At 38.4% G+C, this 21,223-nt stretch overlaps 2 protein-coding genes across 17 annotated transcripts in view; one reads left to right on the top strand and one right to left on the bottom strand.

The window, feature by feature from the left end:
- Positions 1-21,223, top strand: part of fbxl2 (F-box and leucine-rich repeat protein 2) — a 322,097-nt gene that overhangs the window by 272,959 nt on the left and 27,915 nt on the right. For 5 of the 9 annotated variants that reach the window (XM_069920739.1, XM_069920740.1, XM_069920741.1 and 2 more), the window contains one exon: positions 674-1,858. In XM_069920739.1, the coding sequence (XP_069776840.1) occupies positions 674-781 (108 nt within the window). In that variant the 3' untranslated portion in view covers positions 782-1,858. Of the gene's footprint in view, positions 1-673; positions 1,859-13,709; positions 14,099-20,932; positions 20,999-21,223 lie in introns of those variants that run through there. The other 4 variants (XR_011352110.1, XR_011352111.1, XR_011352109.1 and 1 more) reach the window with 4 other exon arrangements.
- The window catches only part of LOC138755199 (upstream-binding protein 1-like), a 131,663-nt gene continuing 117,488 nt past the window's right edge, over positions 7,049-21,223 (bottom strand). For all 8 annotated transcript variants that reach the window (XM_069920731.1, XM_069920729.1, XM_069920732.1 and 5 more), the window contains 6 exons: positions 17,542-17,635; positions 16,918-17,008; positions 13,098-13,219; positions 11,170-11,312; positions 8,440-8,491; positions 7,049-8,359 (listed from right to left, as the gene is read on the bottom strand). In XM_069920731.1, the coding sequence (XP_069776832.1) occupies positions 8,322-8,359; positions 8,440-8,491; positions 11,170-11,312; positions 13,098-13,219; positions 16,918-17,008; positions 17,542-17,635 (540 nt within the window). In that variant the 3' untranslated portion in view covers positions 7,049-8,321. The remainder of the gene's footprint in view (positions 8,360-8,439; positions 8,492-11,169; positions 11,313-13,097; positions 13,220-16,917; positions 17,009-17,541; positions 17,636-21,223) is intronic.

The raw sequence follows: 21,223 nt of genomic DNA on the forward strand, positions 1-21,223 counted from the left end.
GGCATGAGATAACTTGCAGAGGATCCCTGTGAGAGCTGTTGTTGAGCAGTGAGTAGTGCAATGCTTGTAGATGTGATGGCCAGTGTGGGAATAGCTGCTACTCCATGCATTGAATAGATTGGCCAGATCATATGATCCTTCTCATCATATGGATGTAATTGATGCGGTTGTTTCCTCTGATCTTTATCTAGTTGTGTGGTTCATCCCAGAGACTTCTTCAGGTAAGTTTGGATATGAGCAAACACCATGTCAAAGGAGCCCTTGAGCTCTGTGATCAGTCAATACAGGAGATACTGCTCATTCCTATTATTGTGCACACCAGACTGCTCCAGCCCCACCTCTCAGTGTTGCATGCCTTGAACCAACACTCATCCTCGCAGGCAACTTCTGTACGTTTTGTTGGTGGTTCACACCACACCGAACCTTGCGGGAAGTGATCACCAAATATTGCTGATTCCCTGCATCGTATTAAGCAAGCCAAGTGGATGTTGTTTTTAATGTACACTAGGTGGGTGTGAGGTTACATTCTTGTACGCCGTGGAGGTTTGTACTGTGGATTTCTAGAGTATATTGGTATTCCTTGACATTGTAAGGGAGAATCAAATCCTAGAAATTTGGTTCATGACTATAAACTGGAATTTCTGCAGTCCTGAAAATGTTGTTCTCTTTCCAGGCCCATCTACCTGATATTAAAGTTCATGCTTATTTCGCTCCTGTTACCCCACCACCTTCAGTTGGTGGCAGTGGACAACGGCTCTGCAGATGCTGCATTATCCTTTGATGTGAGGCTCTATTTTGTAAAAGTGAGTTGTTTCTGCACAACTGATGGAAATCCCAACTAAGTGTAAAGATCTTGGGAGAAATCACCACACAACTGATTACTTAACCCAAGTCAAACTGAAGAAAAATCAGGGAGAATGGAGAAAGCTCTCGGCTTGGATTGGAAAGGATTTAGAGCCTGCAAATATAGAATAAAATCCCATCCATATGGTAATGTATTAATTTAAATACAATATCCTAAATATTTTCCCTTTTCATGCCACATCTGATATCTTCAAAATGAACATAATATACTGAATTTAGCTGAATGGTGAAAACCATTTTCACTAACCAAAATATAATGTAATGTCATGTATTTGATTATGCATGTAGTTTACAAAGCCTAATTGATTCATGAGCCTCTATTTCTATACATGCTGTGAAGCGAAAGGAAATATCTATGTTTGCCAGTAATTAGATTGATGTAGGAATGAATTGCATATTTTGCATTTTCCAGGCATTTTCATAACATTTTAATTAATAATTTGCTGGGCATCTTATTTAAGGATAAAAACAGTAATAATTTTCTGTGAGGACATACTTTGCTTGTCAAAAACAACGTGCAACATTTAACGATCAAAATACAAAAAGGCATGATGATTTAAGAAATGAAGCCATTTATAAAAAAAACTGCCTGCATAATCTGAGGAAAAGAAGAAAAATTGGGATTAGGAGTACGAGGTTACATATTTAGTGGTCATAGAATATTTTTTGTTTTTATTATTTTATGGAGGGACACTGTGTATGTCTTTTTACGTAGGTTATAGTGAATTCACGTTAAACTTTGAAAGTATTCAATACAATTTATTTCATCTAAATTTACTTGTGTGTCCAAAATGTGTGTATGGAAATGGCATAAAAAACATAATTTTACTGTAACTATTATAATCACATCACTAAAATGCTGTGCAAAAATTGGAATAAAATTATAATTACAGGCTTTTTTACCTAGCATTTCTATGCAAAGATACACGGTCATTAAATTTGCTGGTTGCTTAACTTTTAACATCTTGAAAGGTACTATTAACAATAAAAAATTGCAATTGATCAGTGCTTAATGATGAATATATTGGGCTATACCTTAAGATTAGGACTGATGACTGCATTCCAGTTTTCTATCTACTTAAGCTGTTGATAATCCAATATGGGGCATGCAAATTGTGACAGGTGAGGTAGGTAGAGCCTGGATAGTTCTGCCATTACTTTTGTGTACTCCCAAAGCATGGGCTGAGGATTCTCATGCCATCCTGAGTGGTTTTTTTTCTCTAAATTGAGTGCTCATGACCAAGGGAGTGAGTGGGCATTTAACACTTTCTCAAGCAGGCTTTGAGAATAGACTGGAATAGTTTTCTCTCTCCTCCAAGTTCAGAGCTAGCCATGACCAAGCTCTTGTTAAGTTCCATGTGAATGTTGGTCTGGGAGATTTTGAGAACTTCACAGCATTGAGGAGCCTGCTGTCTTAGGAACATATAGATGGGCTGGCCTCGATCTAGAATTTTTTTTACAATTACATTAAGGATCTGGAATATTATTGGGAACACCAGTATTTATTGTCCACCTCTTGTCCTTGAGAAGGTAAATAGTGATATCTTTCCAAGTTAAGATGGTGTGCAACTGGGAAAACTTACAGTTGGAAATATTTTCATGTACTTCCTACATACTTTTAATGCATAGAACAGGCTCTTTAGGCCACCATGTATACACCAATCATGATGCCAATGTAAACTAATTCCATCTGTCTGCTCAAGGTCCATATCTTAATTCCCTACATGTTAAACATTGCTGTCATATCTGCTTCTATCACTTCCCAAGCAGCACGTTTCAGGTACTCGTGTAAAAGAACTTTCTTTGAAAATCTACTTTACCCCTCTCACATTAAACCTATGCCCTTTGGTCTTTGACATTTTAACACTGATTATCTACCCCATCTTTGTCTTATAGAACAATACAGCACAGTACAGGCCCTTTGGCCCTCAATGTTGTGCCAACATATATTCCTTTAAAAAAAGTACTAAACCCTCCCTACTCTATAACCCTCTATTTTTCTTTCATCCATGTGTCTGTCAAAGAGTCTCTTAAATGTTTCAGCTTCCACCACCATCTCCGGCAAGGCATTCCAGACACCTACAACACTCTGTGTAAAAGAACCCTGATATCTCCCCTACACTGTGTTCCTATGTCCTCTGGTATTTGCTGATTGTACCTATAAAACAGATGCTGGATGTCCACCCTATCTATGTCTCTCATAATCTTGTAGATCTCTATCATCTCCTCTCATCATTCTATCCTCCAAAGAGAAAAGTCCCATAAAACTTGTTTCCCAATCCAGGCAACATCCTGGTAAATCTCCTCTGAACCCTCTCCATTGCTTCAAGATCCTTCTTATAATGAGGTGACCAGAACTGAACACAATATTCAATGATTTTAATAAATTTCTATCAGGTTACTATTCTAAGTGCTTGCTCTCTTAAAGCAAATGAGGGTGAATGAATCCCCAGGGCCTGACAAGACATTCCCTCGGTCCTTGAGGGAGGGTGTAGAAATTGCAAGGGCTCTGGCAAAATATTTAAAATGTCCTGAGCCACAGGTGTAGTGCCAGAGGATTGGAGGGGAGCTCACATTGATTAAAAAAAGGCTCCAAAAGTAACCCTGGCTTCAGTAGTAAATTATTGGAAGGTGTTCCATGAGATTGGACATACAATTATTTGGATAGCCAACATGGCTTTGTGTGTGGTAGGTCATGATTAATGAATCTTATGGAGTTTTTTTGAGGAAGGAAAGGTTGTGGATCTTGTCCACATGGACTTTAGTAAGGCCTTTGACAAGGTCACGATGGTTCAGATGCTAGGTATTCTTGGTGAAGTAGTGGTGGATGACTGCTTCTCGGACTGGAGGCCTGTGACCAGTGGTGTGTCTCAGGGATCATTCCTGGTACCATTGTTGTTTGTCAGCTATATCAGTAACATGGATGATAATGTGGTAAATTGGATTAACAAGTTGCAGATGACACTAAGATTGGAAGAGTTGTGGACAGCGAAGGTTTTCAAAGCTTGCAGAGGGATCTGGACCAGTTGAAAAAATGACAGATGGAATTTAATGCAGATAAGTGTGAGGTGTTGCAGTTTGGAAGGACAAACAAGGTAAATGTTAGGGATCTGAGAATATAGATACATAATTCCCTGAAAGTGGCATCACATGTGGATAGGGTTGTAAAGAAAGCTTTTGGCAGATTAGCCTTCATAAACTAGAGGAGTTGGGATGTTATGTTAAAGTTGTATAAGACGTTGGTGAGGCCAAATTTGGAGTTTTGGTCACCTAACTACAGAGATTTATTAGGATGTTGCCCTGACTTCACCAACTGAGTTACAGGGAAAGGTTAATTTCCTGGAGCATAGAAGAATGAGGGGAGATTTGATAGAGGTATTGAGGGGAGGGGGATAGACAGAGTAAATGTAGACAGGCTTTTCCCATTGAGGGTAGGTGGGTTGAGGGGGAACTTCTTGACACAAGTGATGGGAATGTGGAACAAACTGTCAGCTGAAGTGGGCTCAATTTTAACATTTAAAAGGAATTTGGACAGGTACATGGAGGCTATGGACCGGATGCAGGTCAGTGGGACTAGGCAAAAAATAAATGGTTCGGCACAGACTAGAAGGGCCAAAAAGGCCTGATTCTGGTTGTAGTGTTTTATGGTCAAATCTCAGCTTCTGCTCTGGTGAAAGCAATCCAGGTTATTTCCTCTGTGAGAATAAGACATCTAGGAGCATGTTTAAGAGGGAAATTTAGAAGAACAAAAATAAGATATTAGATGGATCTGGCTGGCAAGAGTAAGGAAAATCTCAAAATATTCCAACGGTATAGTAACACTAAAATATTGGCAGTGGAGAGAATTTGACCATTAAGCATCAACATAGCTGTCTTTTTCTGGTGCTACAGGAGATGGATGTGATTTTAAATGACTATTTCTCATCAAAGGAAAAGATAATGGAAACTAAGGAAGTGAAGCAAATGAGTTGCAATATCCTGGATCCTGTACCAGGGATAAATGTTGGTGATCTTGGAGCATTAGACAACCCTTACCAGACCTGATAAAGTGGATCCTTGCACTTTGTACGAAACTGGGGAAGAAATTGCAGAGGTCCTTGCTGAGATATTTACATTATCTTTGGCCACGGGTGAAGTGCTATAAGATTGGAGGCTATCGAATGTTGTGCCATTATTTAAAAAGGACAACAAAGACAAGCCAGGAAGGTACTGATGGAGGTAGTCAGCATGGTTTTGAAGGGGTGATCAAAAGGAAGGCCCTGTATGGCAGTGGATCCAAGGAGATTTGGCTAATTGGAATCAAATCTGGTTTGGTGGAAGGAGTCAAGAGGGTAGGCCTGGAGGGCTGCTTTTCTGATTGTGGATCTGTGACCAAATTAATGATTTGGATGGCAATATAGTTAGCACAATAGGTAAATTTGCAGATAGCGTCAAAATTGGTTGTGTAGTGAATAGTGAGGAAGGATGTATTTATTGCTCATGATCTAGATCAGATAGGAAGGTGGGCCAAGGAGTGGAAAATGGAAAGACCAAGGAAACTTCCATAAAAGTGGCCACTTGAGTGAACAGGGTGGTGAAGAAGGTATCTGACATGCTTGCCTTCAGTAGGCAGGATATTGCATATACAAGTTGAGATCATACATGAAGTACTGTGTACAGCTCCAGCAATTTTTTTTTAAAGGATATCAATAAATTAAAGTGGACTGAGAGGAGATTCACCACAATGTTGTCAGATCGTGAAGGCTTGATTTATAGGGAGGAGTTGGATTGGCTGGGACTTTATTCCTTGAAGCATATGTCTCTGAGGTTGACCTGATAGAGGTTTAGAAAATCCCAAGGTAGTTGATTAGATAAATAGAGGACACAAATGAAAGTGAGTGACACCCAATGGGAACTTTTTCCACTCACTGCATCTCTCTCCTTATTTTAGATTCCACAATAAGGACAAACCTTAGACTGGGACTTTTTTCTCCTGATAACTTAAGCCCTCCAGTCCCCATAACATTATTGTGAATCCTCCCGTGTGTTTCACCAAACCTTTGCAAGCATTTACTCAATTCCCAATGTGTAACAAAGATATTTGAGTACTTGTAGGCTTGGCAACTCCAAGTTTTAAAGGATGCTTTGACAACATAATTGAATCTTTTTCTCTGTTCAACTCGTTATCTTTTGCTGAGAACTGAGAAGAGTAGTTTTGGGAGTCTAGCATCATGCAAATTAACATGACCTGCCCATCAAAGCTGACAAGACTCTAATTTGGACTTGATGTGGATGCTAGTACTTTGAGATGTCTGTTGTAGATCTGTTGTAGACTGATCACAGTTGCATTGTCGATTGAGTTTCAACCCTTTTCCCAGAAGGCAAAACTGGTTGTGCCTGCAATGGTGAATGTGAAAACACAGAAATGCTGGAGGAACTCAGCACTCCTTCCAAGCAGGAATAAGAATCAGGCAGGCACCTGAATTAAAATACTGGGGTAGCTTTGAAAGTAGAGCTGGAGCAAAGGGTGGGGGGGGGGGGGGGGGGTGTGACTAACAGAAACCAGGCAAGTAAATGTTAATGCCATCTGGTTGGAGCATGCCCAAACAGAATGGTGGTGTGGGTGCAAGTTTAGCAGTTCCTGCAGTGGACAAGGGAAATACGTGTCTGGTGATGGGATCATGTAATAGGTGGCAGAGAATTATGTGTTGGATGCAGATGGTAAGGGAACCTTGTGCTTGTTATGGGGGCTGAGGGGTAGCCACATATTTTGAAGTGGGACATCTCGGATGATCTAGCAAAGATGTAGCTATGGGAGTTGGTGGGGTTGGAGAAAACATTTGTCTCCCAAGATGGAGAAAGTGGAGAGTGTTGCTAGAGATGGTCCATAAATTTGAGGCTGGGGTGGAAGCTGGCAGCAACATGCATGAAACAGCACTAAAGTGAAGGAAGAAACAAAGGGCTTTGAGACCTTCAATCTGGGGGATGGAGGTGTATAGTGATTGGATGCTGTGAGACCTGCTGAGTTCCTCTTGCATTTTTGTGTTCCACTGCAAGAGGTGGCTCCTGAGATGCGATTCTCATTTTCCAGGAACTCCTCCAGGACTTTCAGTATTGGAGAGGTAGATAGCAGATGTTTGTTTTGGTCAAGTGCAAAACCCGTAAACATTATCATATTCATTTCAACACTGTTTAAAAGAGTCAATTGCAAAAAAAAAACAAACTTTATTAGAGGCAAGTTGAATTTATGCATATCTCTAAATCAAGAAAAACAAAGTTGCTGGTGCTTATTGTAATCATAAATTAAGTGAAACAATACCTATGGCTGTTTTTTTTCCACATCAGGACACCAATAAATAAATTGCAATCTGAAATACACACCTAAAGATACCATACTGCTTTGTTGTAAAAAAAATTAACTGCCAAGCATAATAAAGTGGGCAGCAGTTGAGCTAATTTGATTTCTATTTGTAATGCTTGACCTGAAAATGCTCAAGTGCCAAGTGATAATTATAATCCCTCAACATTTAGAAAGTAAGCAAACAATACTTTATTTAACATATCAGTGCAGTAAGATTTGGTCACAGAGGCACAATTATCATTTAAATCAATTATAGGACAATTACATTAATTGCTGCTTTCAAAAGCATAGGATTTGATTATGGACTTTTTAAAATTTATTGTATTTTAAATACAGAAAATGCCTTTACTCTGATCTAAAAGCAATTGTGGGCCATTAACAGGACAGGTTGCTGCTTTACTCACAAATGCTCTTTATCTACAGGTAAAAGATCTGACATTAAAGTGAAACTTTAAAAATGCATTGTGTTTAAATGCAGAAACAAGGTCAGCCTCCACAATGAAGCTGTTGACTTATTTTTTAAGTCAATTAACCTAAAGGAAGCAATTTGGGGTGGAATAAAGCTCAAGATAGTGCAAGCTGCCACTGAATTGAAATCACAATATTTTGATAGTTTCTCTCCTACAGATTAGCAACTGGAGTACAGTTTTAACTGGGCCAAACTAGCATAGCACAGAAAGGCAAAACATTTAAAAATAACATAGCATACATACTTCAACATAAATTTCAAAAACAATAATCAATAAACCCAAAGGTAAGACGAAGCATAAATGCTTCAAATGAGACCATTATTGTGCAAAACTATCGACTGGCCATTATCCTCCTCATCGCTTATGAAGACCACTTTGAACCATAATTTCTGGACTTCAGACCTACCCCCAAACTTGCTGCATTCTTAGATGTGCAGAGGGTGCTGATCGGTGGCAGTGATACTTCCAGAAGTTTCAAACTCACAGTAAGGTAACCAAACAGTCGGGCTGTGTTTTCAATATGAAACATTTTGTACAGTGAAGTCAGATTCTAACATTTACATGGATTTGCACAATGTCCTTTGTCATAATAAAGATAGCTTCTATATGCAAAAATGTAGTCCAGCTCAACTCCTAAATGGGCCAAATTACTTCAAAATCACATGGTAGCCTTCTCTATTTTCAGCTGTAAAATAAAATAAAACAAGTTTTAATCTGCTTTCACACAAATTGAGAACATACTTGAACTATTTAGAAAACAATTACCTTTTACTGTGCTGATGACAAAGCAACTTTCATCTTGGAGGTTGTGAACCATCTGCAAAATAATTTTTCAGAAAATTTAATATTTTAAGGTATACTGTACTCAGCTTGAGGAGCTAGTTGAGGTAAATTTCCAATTTAAGAATAATCATTTGAATTTGCCATGTCTATCCACAAGTCCAAAATGATTTGAGTCCATCGAATCCAAGGCAAGTTAGCAAATTGGGTTGGTAATAGGAGGCAGTGGACACTAGTGAAGAGTTGCCTTTATGATTAGAAATCTGTTAGATGTGTACCTTTGCAGTTGCAGAACACATAAAACTTGGTGATACTGTCTGACTAGAGCACTGGTTCCCAAACATTTTTGGTCTGGCGCCCCCCCCCCCCCCCCATATAACTGGGGGGAGAGCGCAGCTCTCGTGAAAATGCCTTGTCGCCTTTTATTTTGCTCATTATTGCCACCTCAAGTCTGGCTAGAAAATTTCTGCACTGGCTTCTTCATTAAACTTTGCAGCAAACTGAATAAAAAGACGGAAAGGTTCAAAATGCTCCCCATTTCCTGACCGTCCCCATGGGGGGGGGGCAGCAGCACCCACTTTGGGAATCACTAGAGTGTTTCAGTCACAAGGAAACATTTGGTTTCTTTTTCTTGGGGCAGAGAATACAAAAATTAAGACCCGTATAGATAGGGAATCATTAAGTCTAAAACCAGAGGCCAAAGTTTTAAGACCAAGAGAAAGGTTCTGAAGAATTTTTCCATCAGAAGGTTGGATCCAGCTATCGTTTGACCTCTTCTCATCCACTGTTCCAAAATGTCCTCCTTCATAAATAGACATATTTCCCACCTGCCATTGATAAAGCCTGAACTTTTTTCTCATACTTCCACCCTCAGCCCATCTCCTCCAGACCACAAGGACATAATCCCTTTTGTCCTCTTTTTCCAGCCATTGCATACAACGTATCATCCCGACACTAACTCCAGGGCTATCCCACCACCAGACATATCTTTTTTCTCACCACCCCATTCTTCACAGGGATTTAATCTTTCAGACTCCCTGGTCTGCCCTTCCCGCTATAATTAGATAAAGTGTAAAACTAGTCCCTATATTTCCCCCTCATCTCCATCCAGGGCCACAAAGAGACCTTCCAGCAGAGGTAGTACTTCACATGCACATTGTCCAACCTAATCCTCTGTCTTTGGTGGACTCCTCTACATCAGCAAGACCAAATGTAGATTGGGTAACAGTTAATCAAACACTGCACTCTAACTGCTGTTCTAAGCTTGAACTTTCAGTAACCAATCATTTCCATCTCCACCAAGTCTTAGGGTAAGGCCAAAGGTAAACATGGAACATGTTCCTCCTGGACAGTGAAAAATCCAATGGCATGAACATGGATTTTCTACTTCGAGGTAACCCCCACTTTTCTGGTTCCAGTTTCCATCTCTTTAACTACTTTGTTCTTACTTTTCTCTCATATTCCCTCCCCCCCCCAATGGTCTCTTTCATTTTCTATAATACCCTACAATCTCTTAGCACCTCCCTCTCTCAATATACTTGCTTTCACCTCTTCCTACATTAGTCTCCATTCAAAATTTTGACTGACTGTTTCTACCTATGGATGGAGCCTGACCTGCTGAGTTCCTCCAGCAGCTCAATGTTTCCACACCACTCCAAATTCTGGGCTGAATGACTCATTCTTCATTTCCCAGTTCATTTTAAATTGCCAAAACAAAAAATCAAGTAAACAATCACTGTCGAAACTTATTCTGCACAAGAAACAGTAAAGGAATATTCATTTAAATTAGATAAAATCTTTTCCAAATAGAACACCTTCTCAATGAAAGAATTTGTTCCCCTAATGAGATGCCTTAGAACTTCAGCCAATATTAATACTCTTAAAGATCTATTCAGGCAGACAGTGACAAAACAGAATTATTTTCTTGGTGTCGGGAAACTATGAAACAAATGAATTACAACAAATGGTCCGTCTAGAAATGAGGTACTGTCATGTTTACACAAAACTAGTCCATTCATTGCTGTTTAATCATCCTGTTAACTAATTAATTATTGTAGTTAAGCTGTAATTTTTGGTCAGGGGAAGAGGATGTTCTGAGTTTTTCTGAATGATGCCAACAAATTGGAATAAAAGGATTGTGTTGAACTTGACATCATATACTGTTGGACAGTTGGTCATTATGAGATTTAACACTACTGGCCATGATATTAAAGGCAATTTTCAAACGAGGAATTGATGTTTTGCAGGGAAAAAAAAAGTTAATTATTAACCCAATGAGCTCCAAAATAACTTGCAACTGAATCACTGTTATGACAAATACATTAGACACTAAGTAATTTTGGAGTGGAGACGTCAAAGAAGGAAATGAGTAGCCAATTACGGCAAGGTTCCACAGAGAACAAATGAGAATATCAGCTTTTGGGTGTTTGAGCATTCCTCTGGGAATGTTGTATGTGAAATTCTTTCTGTATTGAACCAACTAGTCATTTTAAGAATTATTTAGATAATCTCTGACATTTTCTTGTTCTGGAACATGTCACGTTTCTTCATAATTTAAATCTATGACCCACTGAGTCAGTCAAGTATACTCATACTGAACCAAATGTTGCTTTATTTTGTTGTAGGCTGAATGAAAGATTCCAATCCAGCTCAGAATTAAGTCATGACAGTGGCTAGTTCTAAATATCAGTGCATGATTTTCATACTCACACTTACCTGATCACTGACGAGAACATGAATACCTGTAGGACCCTGTCTGTAAACCTGGTGTATCTGATTTTGGGATATACTAAAGATAGTTGCAATCTTTTTGGAAAGTTCTGCTGTTGTCAGTTCTTCCAGGTAGATTGCATGATATACTGAAAAGAAAGCATAATCACAAGGTTGTAAAATGGACCTGCCCTTTGTGTGGTCCTACTATTTCCTGCCTGAAGAAAAAGCACAAAGTATTCATTAATTAGAACTAATACTTCATAAGTGTGGGAGTACAGTGAGAATGTTACCAAGAAGTAATTCAAAAGCCTGGAGATTTGGTGCTTTAGTATCCAAACCACTTACCAGCAAATGGCTTATCATAACTGTCCCATTATCATAACAAGGCCATTCGGTCTTGCGAATTATTCTCTAAAGTGCCCTAACTCCCTTTTGAAGGCAGTAATCTCATTCACCCCTTCAAGCAGAAAATTCTAAATCCTAAATTTCCTCGGATAAAGTTGTTCGTCACATCTCCCTGTAACTTTGAATGTGTGTCCTTGAATCTTCTCTCAACATTCCAAGCCGAATGAATAGATTCTCTTGTCAAAACTTGCAGATGAGTACCTTCATTCCTGGCAACATTCAAGTGAATGCTTTCTTCATCCTTTAGTATTTTTATGTCTTTCCTTGGAGACAGCACACTAGTTATGTCTAACCAGTCTTACACAAGTTCAATATAACCTGGATACATTTGTAATCTACTTCATATTACAAATCCCAGGATTCCATCTTTACTAATGACTCTCAACAATCCATGACACTTTAAAGGATTTATGTACGACACTCAACACCAGTGCTCTTCAAGGATGTGTACTCAGTCCCTTACACTACTCTCCATGCATCCATGACTGTAGAGCTAAACACCATTCCAACTCTTATCTTCAAATTAGCCGATGACATGTCAGTAGTGTGCCAGGTATTATGTTACAATAAGAATGAGGAAAGAGTGGAAGTCCAGTGGATATTGCCAAGATAGCAATCTCTCCCATTGTGCTCAAACAGTACAAAAGGATTACTATGAATATTGATAATAAATTTATCGACTCTTAATTCAATTAGGTTTAAAATTATAGTTTTCTTTATATGAACCCATTTGACTACAGAGTAAGAATATTGTACAAGATGTATGAAAAACAAATAATTGTCTTTCTCAATTTTGCCAAGATGAAGGAGATTATTGACTTTTTGTGGGGGGGGGGGGATCTATTTTCTGAGAAGCCTAAGGAAATTCAGTATGGCTCCTTATCCCTCAACAACTTCTGTGGGTGCACCTCAGAAGTATACATGCTGTATGCATCACAGCATGGTTTGGAAGCAGCTACACAAAGTAGTGAATGCAGCTTAGAACAGAGCAAAAACTTCCCTTCCCTCAGACTGCATCTCCTGCTGTTTAGGCAACCCAGACAACATACAAAAAGACCCATTTCATCCTGGACACACTGTATTCTCTCTTTTTCCTTCTCCCATTGAGAAGATTTAAGAGAGTGAAAGCATGTGCCAACAGGCTTAAAGACAGTTTCTTTCCTGCATCCATCAGTCTCCTGAATGAACTCCCATTATCTTGCTGCACTCGGTTGGTGCCTATGGATTTTACTTTTCATTGTAATCATACACTCTCTAAAGTGTGCTCTTTACACAGCTGTATAAAATGTTAGAGATAACCTGTTGGTTTGTTCTCAGAAGAATGCTTCTCATTGTAAAAAAAAATAAACTTAAACATGAACTATATAGCCACTGTATTATGTAAGAATCGGATTGCTAGAAATCAGCTTCCCATTTTCTATATATGTTAAACTCTCAATATGTACAAACCTTGAATCAAAAAGAGGAAAATGTACAGTCTATCCTTTTCCCTCAACTTTTAAAAAAGGTTGCACAAAAATACTTACCATATATTGTACGACTATCACCCTCTCCGTTTTCACTATCTTGTGATCCAATCAACTGTGAAATATTTTGTGCGTGCTGAGACTCTTGGCAGACATAAATGGTTAACCTTGGTCTAATGGATCTGTATCAGAACATACAGTACAAGTACCACATCAATAACAAAACTACAAGATGAATATTTGGTGTATTCGTACCCATAAAAACAAGGATCAACTTAATACTTGGCAAAATTGTGGCTTTACATTGCATTTTCAACCATTGGCTCAGTTCTTTAAAAAAAAATTGCATCTTTTGACATGAATTTATGAACAGGTCGTACAGATTTTGCAACACTTCTTTTAATAATCCCCAATTAGGATTTATCTGTGCCACTGATACTCAATTCTCTTTTATTCATGAGGCAATAACTAAATTTCACTAACTTGATGTTGATAACAAATCACTGTACCACAAATCTTTTGCACAGCATTTTTTAAAGAATAAAAAGGGATAGAAACACTAAATAATGTAGCTGCAACCAAAAGTCACAAAACAATGTTAAATTTAGACAGACCCACAGCACTGTAAAATTACATTCAATTGACCTACACCTGGTATATTTTCTTTTGAAGGGTGTGAGGAAAACAAAGCAACCGGAAGAAACCCACGTAGCCATGGAGAGAATGTACAAACTCCTTGCAGACAGTACCAGATTCAAACCCAGTCACTGGTGCTGTAACAGCATTGCACGAACTCTATGCCAACCATGCAACCCCAATGAGAAAAAATTTGAAGCAGGAAATGACAAAGTTATGCTGAACTGAAAGAAAATTCACATAAGTAATGATCAATTAAGGTACAAGAGATCTCATATTCAGTATGAAACAAATAGCTTTTATTCTAATGTTGCTGCATTGCCAGCAAAGTTAAAGAGCCCCTGTTGCTATGCAAACAGCAATAACCTCAAGGACAGATTAAATAATCATCACACAAAAAAAGCTTTGGTGCTAAATGGGAAAATTTAAATGGTGATCCAGAAAATCTGCAGATGCTGGGATCTGGTTCTCAGGAGGTCACCTAGCATGCATAGAAAGTAAAACGCATTCAACGTTTCAGGCCTGAGCCCTTCCTCTCCTCAAAACGTCTCTGGTGACAGCATCACAAGAATACTTTGAGTGTGAGAGAACCACAGCCAAAAATAATAGTACAATTAACTCCAATCAATACCTTTTAAGCTGTAAAAGACATTCCAAAACTTTTATAAAACATCTATTTAAAACAATTACTAATTTTGTACAAAAGCACATCTATAGGAGTGGGTAAAATGAAATTTAGCTTAAACAGGATATACAATGTGCTGGAAATATTCTGTATACCATCTGTGGAAAGGGAAAGAATTAATGTTTCAAGTCAAAAACTCCATCACACTAATTTTCATGAATGTTATTCAACTTTCCACGGATAATGTCTGATCTGTTCAGTGTGTTGAACACTGATTTTATTTTAGATTTCCAGTAACTGCAGTTTTTTTCCAAAAATGACTGGATAGTCACATCTGGAGATGAAAAAAAAATCAAGGTTTTCTTCTTTTGGCAACTGGTGGAATGGAAACAAGATTTAAAGGAAACACAAGTAGAGATTGTTCAAATGCATCGTTCTACACAATTAAAACTTTACTAATTTAAAATATATCCCAGCCTCTTATGTCACAAAAAGCTACTATTATTTAATATTTTCCTAAATTTTGGTCCATTTGGACACAAGTTACATCCTCAATGAAATGGTAAGGACTAGCCATGGGGCACAATGGCTGCAAGGAATTTGTGCATCTTTACTCTTCTCTCCTCCTCCTCCCTCCCCCCCAACACCCCCCCCCCCCCCCCCCCTTATCTGCATGGATTTCTTCCTGATGTTCCAGTTTCCTCTCACCCTGCAAAATGTATAGAGGTTGTTTTAATTGGTGTATTTTGGGGGAGGATGTTCAGGAAAGGCCGGTTTCCGTGCTGTATGTCAAAATTTAAATTAAAAATCTCTTAACTGAAGATCAGGGATCTTGTATAAATAACTCATTCAACCACTTCCACTGACACACTGTTCTATTAGGTACATATTACATCCTATGCAAAACTTTTAATGACCCAGCTGAATTTTACTTTTTCAATTTATTGCCTCAGTCGCATCTTTTGGACACCGTGACGAACTTTGCAGTGACAAAAAAAATGGAACAGGCAAGTGGAGGAACACAGTCAGTGCACAGTGGTTGAGCTGAATGCAATGTAATAGCCAAAAACTTGGTAATAAAAATAAGTTGGAAAGAGGGAGATAGGTGACAAAAGTCTGAGGAATTGGGAGCTTGGAAGACTGGAGTTCAGAAAAGTAGATGCTTTTGGTAAAGGAAAGAAGGAAGAAACTGACTCGAGTGTTTCAGGAGGGCTGGGTGCTTGAAGAATGGTGAGACGGCAAATTGAAATGTACAAGATCTATAGAGTTCTGAGGGCCATTTGCAGTAGAATGAGAGAAAAATTAGCCAAAAGAGCATACAGAAAATTGGAGGATAATAAAAAGATAGCTTGCAATGGGAGTCAAATGGAAAGCAAGATCAAAAACTATGATCCTCACTTAGTTGTTCATTTGCAACAAATAAGCACCGACATCGACTGAGGTGGAGAACAAATGGTGAGTCAAAATAGATTGTTTTGCGCCAGCATCTTAGTGTAAACATTCATTTAAACCACCTTACAACAATAAATCAAAATAATACACAAAAAGTCAAAGTAAGGTCGTGACTTTGATTCACTGATCATTCAGGAATCTGATGGCAGTGGGGAAGAAGCCATCCTTGTGCTGCTGAGTGCTCGTCTTTAAGCTTCTGTACCTTTTACTTAATGGTAGCAGTGAAGAGGGCATGGATGGTGGGCGTTCTTGAGAGTACCTCAATGGAGTGAAGTCTGGTGCCAGTGATGTCGCAGACCTAGTTACCAACCGTCTGGAGGTTTTTCTTGTCCTGAGCGTTGGCACCTCTGTACAACAGTGATGCAACCAACCAGAATGCTCTCCACAGTAAACCTTAAGTTTTCGAGAGACTTTGGTGGCATATTTAATTCCCTCAAACTCTTCACAAAGTATAGCCGCTGGTGAGCCTTCTTTGTGATTGCACTGACATGGAGGCTCCAGGAGGTGAAGGTTAAGTTTGACAGAGGAGGCCTATGAGTTAAATGATTTTTGTCTGGAATGAACACAATAGCTTCCTACATGATAAAGGTGCATCATTCATCATTCCAAAGACAAACATATTAATTTTGATAACTCATCACCAAAATCACTTTTCAGCCTATAATGTACTTCAGAAGTGTTGTTCACAGTCCAATGCAAAGGACAGGAGTTTGGCAGGGCCCATATATTAATAAAGCTGATCTATAAATTTGTAAAATAATCTTCTTCCCATCATCCTTCAGTAGTTCTTTTAAGGACTAGTGTATTGAACAGATTAAAGTTATCTACTTAAGTATTTTTCAAGACTGATATTGGATCATTTGATATAAATTGATCCTGACTTGATTTCAGGAGCTGGCAGATGAATTTTAACAAAAAAGGTGTGGATAAATGCAGCTGCAGTCATTTCACATGCATGAAACAGCTGAAGGGTCTTACACAGAGGGACCAAAAGAAAATTTCTTAGCTTAATACTCAAAATCAGGCAAAATTTACCAATTTCAATTACTTCTACTGAATCCCTAAATAACAATGTAGGCATCTCCATGAGAAATCAAGCTGAAGAGAGCAATGAATTTTGTTAGCTCCTATTTACTAAAAGATTTGAATTAGTTTTCGAAAAGTTACCTTGCTTTAAGTGCATTGAACAATCTAATCCCATCAGCTGAGCCACAGATCTGGATGAGATCATCTCGTGTCAACTTCAATAAATCGGAACCTGTGAAAAATGTCATTAACAGTATACAAATTATGAAGCTTTCATATTGGTAATAAATTGATGGGAAATGCTTAACCAAACACAAATAGGATCTTAACACAGCTTGAAAATTATTTCAAAAATGGACATGAACAATTTACTTTGGATTTCCTTGTTATTTTTGGTAGGTCAGTCAATACAGTCAGATATTTACATCCAGTGTATTAAGCAACAAAAATTGTCTTAACCAACACAGAGATGTTAATTATGCCATTTACTGGGTCTAAAGTCAAGTTTTATTTGACGACCACCTTTCTACTCAGATCTAGTATCATCTAAGATAGCCGAGGTGAAATGATTACTGCAATGCAAGAATTCAGGCACATGTAAAAAAAAATAATCTCCTGTCACCCACAACTCACATAGGGAAAACAAAATATTCAGCCTTTATGGTTCCAGAAGAGCCTCAAAATCCTATTTCATACATTGATAACTGCATCACTTTATACTGACTAACTATATATTTTTTGGAATCCAAATACCATCATCAGTACCTGAGAAGTTTGAAAATAATCTTGTATATGAAGAGAATCTATTCTTGTGTAACCATTGTTGGGCCTCCTGGATTGTTGCTGCTGGACAGAGTTGCTGGAGGGAGGGTTGGGTGAAAAAGGGCAGAGGGAGGGGAGAGGTTATGCACAAAGGGTGACATTTTATTAATTTCAACCAGAGCTCCAAATATTCTGCTTGTGCATCAAGTTGTTCCTGTTACAAGCCCAACCAATGTGTTGGGCAAAATGCTCAGGATTACAGTATCCACCTATTCTTAAAAATGTTCCCTCAAGATTTTAAAATACACATTAAAACTAGCACTGTTTGTTTAGAATATCTGATACATTTAAGTTAAAATATACTGAAACTTCAAGGGCAAATGCATCATACTGAAAAGCATTTCGGATCATGTTTTAATCCGGAAAAGTGAGAGCTATTATGTTAGCATTTGTATGATCAGCTTCATGTGAGCAGTTTTTTAAAGAAATGCTATTCACATTTTCCTTACCTTAATCAGGAGTTAACAGAACATCTGTTTTAAAAAATTATGAACTTTGATGTCATGTGTTGGTATTGAGATTTATATTCAGCAACACATTAAAGCATTTCACAATAAAATTGGTGGTACCTGTTCTACTAATTAATCTTATCCCTTCAAAATTTGAAATGCAAAACTAGATGAAGCATGAAGTGAGGGATTCATGGTTTTGCAAAACTACCTGGTTAGAACAAAATGTGATAGTCATCAGATAATTACCAAAATAATGAAAATACCAAATTGTCCATAACATATGGAGTTGTTTGGGATGTTTTACTGAATCCTAATTAAAGTTTGACGAATTGCTAACATTATGAGGACAGATAAGTAGTGTTAGTTTAAAACATTTCATATAGCATACCAGAACAGGAAAAAGGGATCAGAGCAGACTGATATTGGAAAGGAATTTCAAACCATACACCCCTTATGGAGTGATCATCACCAAGGATCCTCAAAATGCTAAATTACATGAAATATCTTGGATTCTAGCACTTGATGAGATTCCAGGTCAGAGAAAATTAAAAGGTTGTTTTTAATTTTAAAATAAAAATGAGCAGAGAAGATGACCCCACAGGATGGTGACCATGGCAGCAGACCAGCAAGGGGCTCAGTGGCCAAAGGACCCACACAGGTTGCAGGTGGTCAGTGACTTGTGGATGAGGGATTCATGAAGGTGTTGAGGGCAAGGGCTTCCTGATCATGTTGGAGGTTTGGATCTGAAGCTCAGTATGCCGATGGATCGAATAGGAGTCTGTGCAGTTGCAGAGGCTGTGGGAGCGCTGAAGCCAAATCCACGGACTCTCAGTTTCTGAGGGAACCCTCTTTTGCTACTCTCTCTCTCTCTCTCTCTCTAACTGTAAGGACCACCAGGCAATAATAATGGTGATCTCTCTGCCTTATTGCAGGCAGAAAGCAATTTGGTGTTGTATTACATTTGTTGCATTATTACACAACAATAAAGGAATCTTGAATTAGCAGCCAAGAGAGGTGAGTGATCAGCTATATGGTGGGTGAAGGAGGTCAGCATTTGAGATTATGAATGCCTTTGGAAAGGTGTGCCATTCTTTTTGTACAGTTTAGTAGCTTGCTGAACCATTTTTAACAGCAGGTGACATGCACAATATAACAAAATAGCCCTCAGTGGGCACGCTTGATACATTCTCTTGTGGAAGGCATATGACAAAACCAATTGGGATTCTTCGTCGGTTGCATGGTTGCTTTTTAGTTCCTTTATAGATTGTGGGTGACATTGGCAAGACTAATATTTATCTGTCTTTTCTTAATTACACACACACAAGACTAGCAGGAATAGGCCACCTGGCTCAAGACATTCCCAAGATTCAGTTATGATTAATCCACCCCAGGCCTCCTTTCATGTTGTGTCAGTTCCCCATAGCCCTCAATTTCCTGATGTTACAAAAATGAATCTCCCTCCTTTTTAAATATCTTCACTAACCCAATGGCTTTGCAGAGACTAGAATTCCAGATGTACCTTCTCAAAGATAACAAATATTGTCTTTCAGTGATAAGTGACGATCCCCTTTTAACAATGTCCTTTTGTTCTGTACCCTCCCCTCCCACTCATGGAAGGATCTCAACATTTACTTGTGACAATATCTCAGATGCTTATATATTTTAATAGGAACAATCCTTATTTTTCTGAACCTGAAATAATGCGACTAATTTTACCATTTGTGATTCCACAACCCTCCCATTCCAGGGATTATCTTAATGAAATTCTTAGTCATAACATCCAGGAAAAAGGCTCTTTGGCCCCCCACCACCCTGACTATCAAACACTCATTTAAGATCATCTCACTAAGATCCACTGCTTTTTGATGCCATGGCAATTTGCTACTTCTTTCACATTGTGAGGGGACTCCATGCAGCTTCTACTCAAGCAGTGCATTCATGATTCCCACCATCTTTCAAATGAGACAGTTCTTCTGAAAGTGGTAACCAGAATTAGACAAAACTTTACCATCACTTCCCAGTACCAGCCCCAAGGCAAGTCTTCTTTATGTTTTCTTCATAACTTGTTTTGAAAATTTCTGCTACCATCTTCATTGATTTATGGACATACACCAGGTTCCTCTATTCCTCAATGCTTTATAAAGTATTACCATTCTGTATGCCCCTACCTTTATTTGTCACAAAGGCTTTGGCTATTTATCGCATCTATGTCCATCATGTTTTAAATATTCTCCCCCCCCCCACCCCCTAGCTTCTTACACTTTATGGAGAATAGTCCAAGTCCTACCTTATAACTGATGTTCCCCAGTCCCTGCAAGATTGTCATGAATCTTTTCTGCTGAATGATCTTCTTCCCAATAAAATCCTGATAACAGTGGATAACAAAAATTTTGCTCCTCAATAATTTTGGGTGAATTTTATGGATTTTGGGCTGCTGATCACAAAAATCACCTTAAAAAAGTTCCTAACGTACCTTTTTTTCAGATGCAACCCATTTTTGTGATTTCCTGTCATATTTTATCTAATTCATTTTCTGCATTCACACTTGGTGCAGTCAGTGACAAACATGGTGAAAGGGATTCATCAGGACATTGCAAGCATGAGAAAGCAGTATCAGGGCAACTGGAATCCATCAATGCTGGCTGACAATTATTGGACACTGACACAAGAGACAACAGATGCTGAGTACAAAGAAACAGTTGCAAAATATTTTTTAAGTCAGTTGAAGTAACACAATGTGTCAGGATCATGATGCGATTAAACATGCTAAATTTAATACAAGTTAATTTAATGTTTCTCCAACTTCCTACACGATACAGCAAATCTGAAATTATCTGTGTTCAGCTTGAAGTTGTCCATAATAATCCCCAATTTTCTTTCAGGATGCAAACCTTTTGAAAAAATTTGTTGTCCAGTTCAAACAAAATGGTGAAAGTCACCAGAAACAGGTAGGTTTGATGTTACAATCAGAATAGCCAAGCAGCCCCCTGCTCCTACTTTCTGTGGCTTTTCCCATCGAGATTATGGTGAGGCAGTGCAAGAGAAAGCTATGATTGGTGCTTGTATGAGAGCACTGGCACGAAAGCAATGGCAAATCCAAGCTTTATGGAGTTGATTTTTCTGATGGAAGCTCTAGCTGATGAATTGGGCTGAAATTGTGTGAATTATTTTTT

The sequence above is a fragment of the Narcine bancroftii genome, chromosome 2, assembly GCF_036971445.1.
Source record: "Narcine bancroftii isolate sNarBan1 chromosome 2, sNarBan1.hap1, whole genome shotgun sequence".
NCBI classification, from domain to species: Eukaryota; Metazoa; Chordata; class Chondrichthyes; order Torpediniformes; family Narcinidae; genus Narcine; species Narcine bancroftii.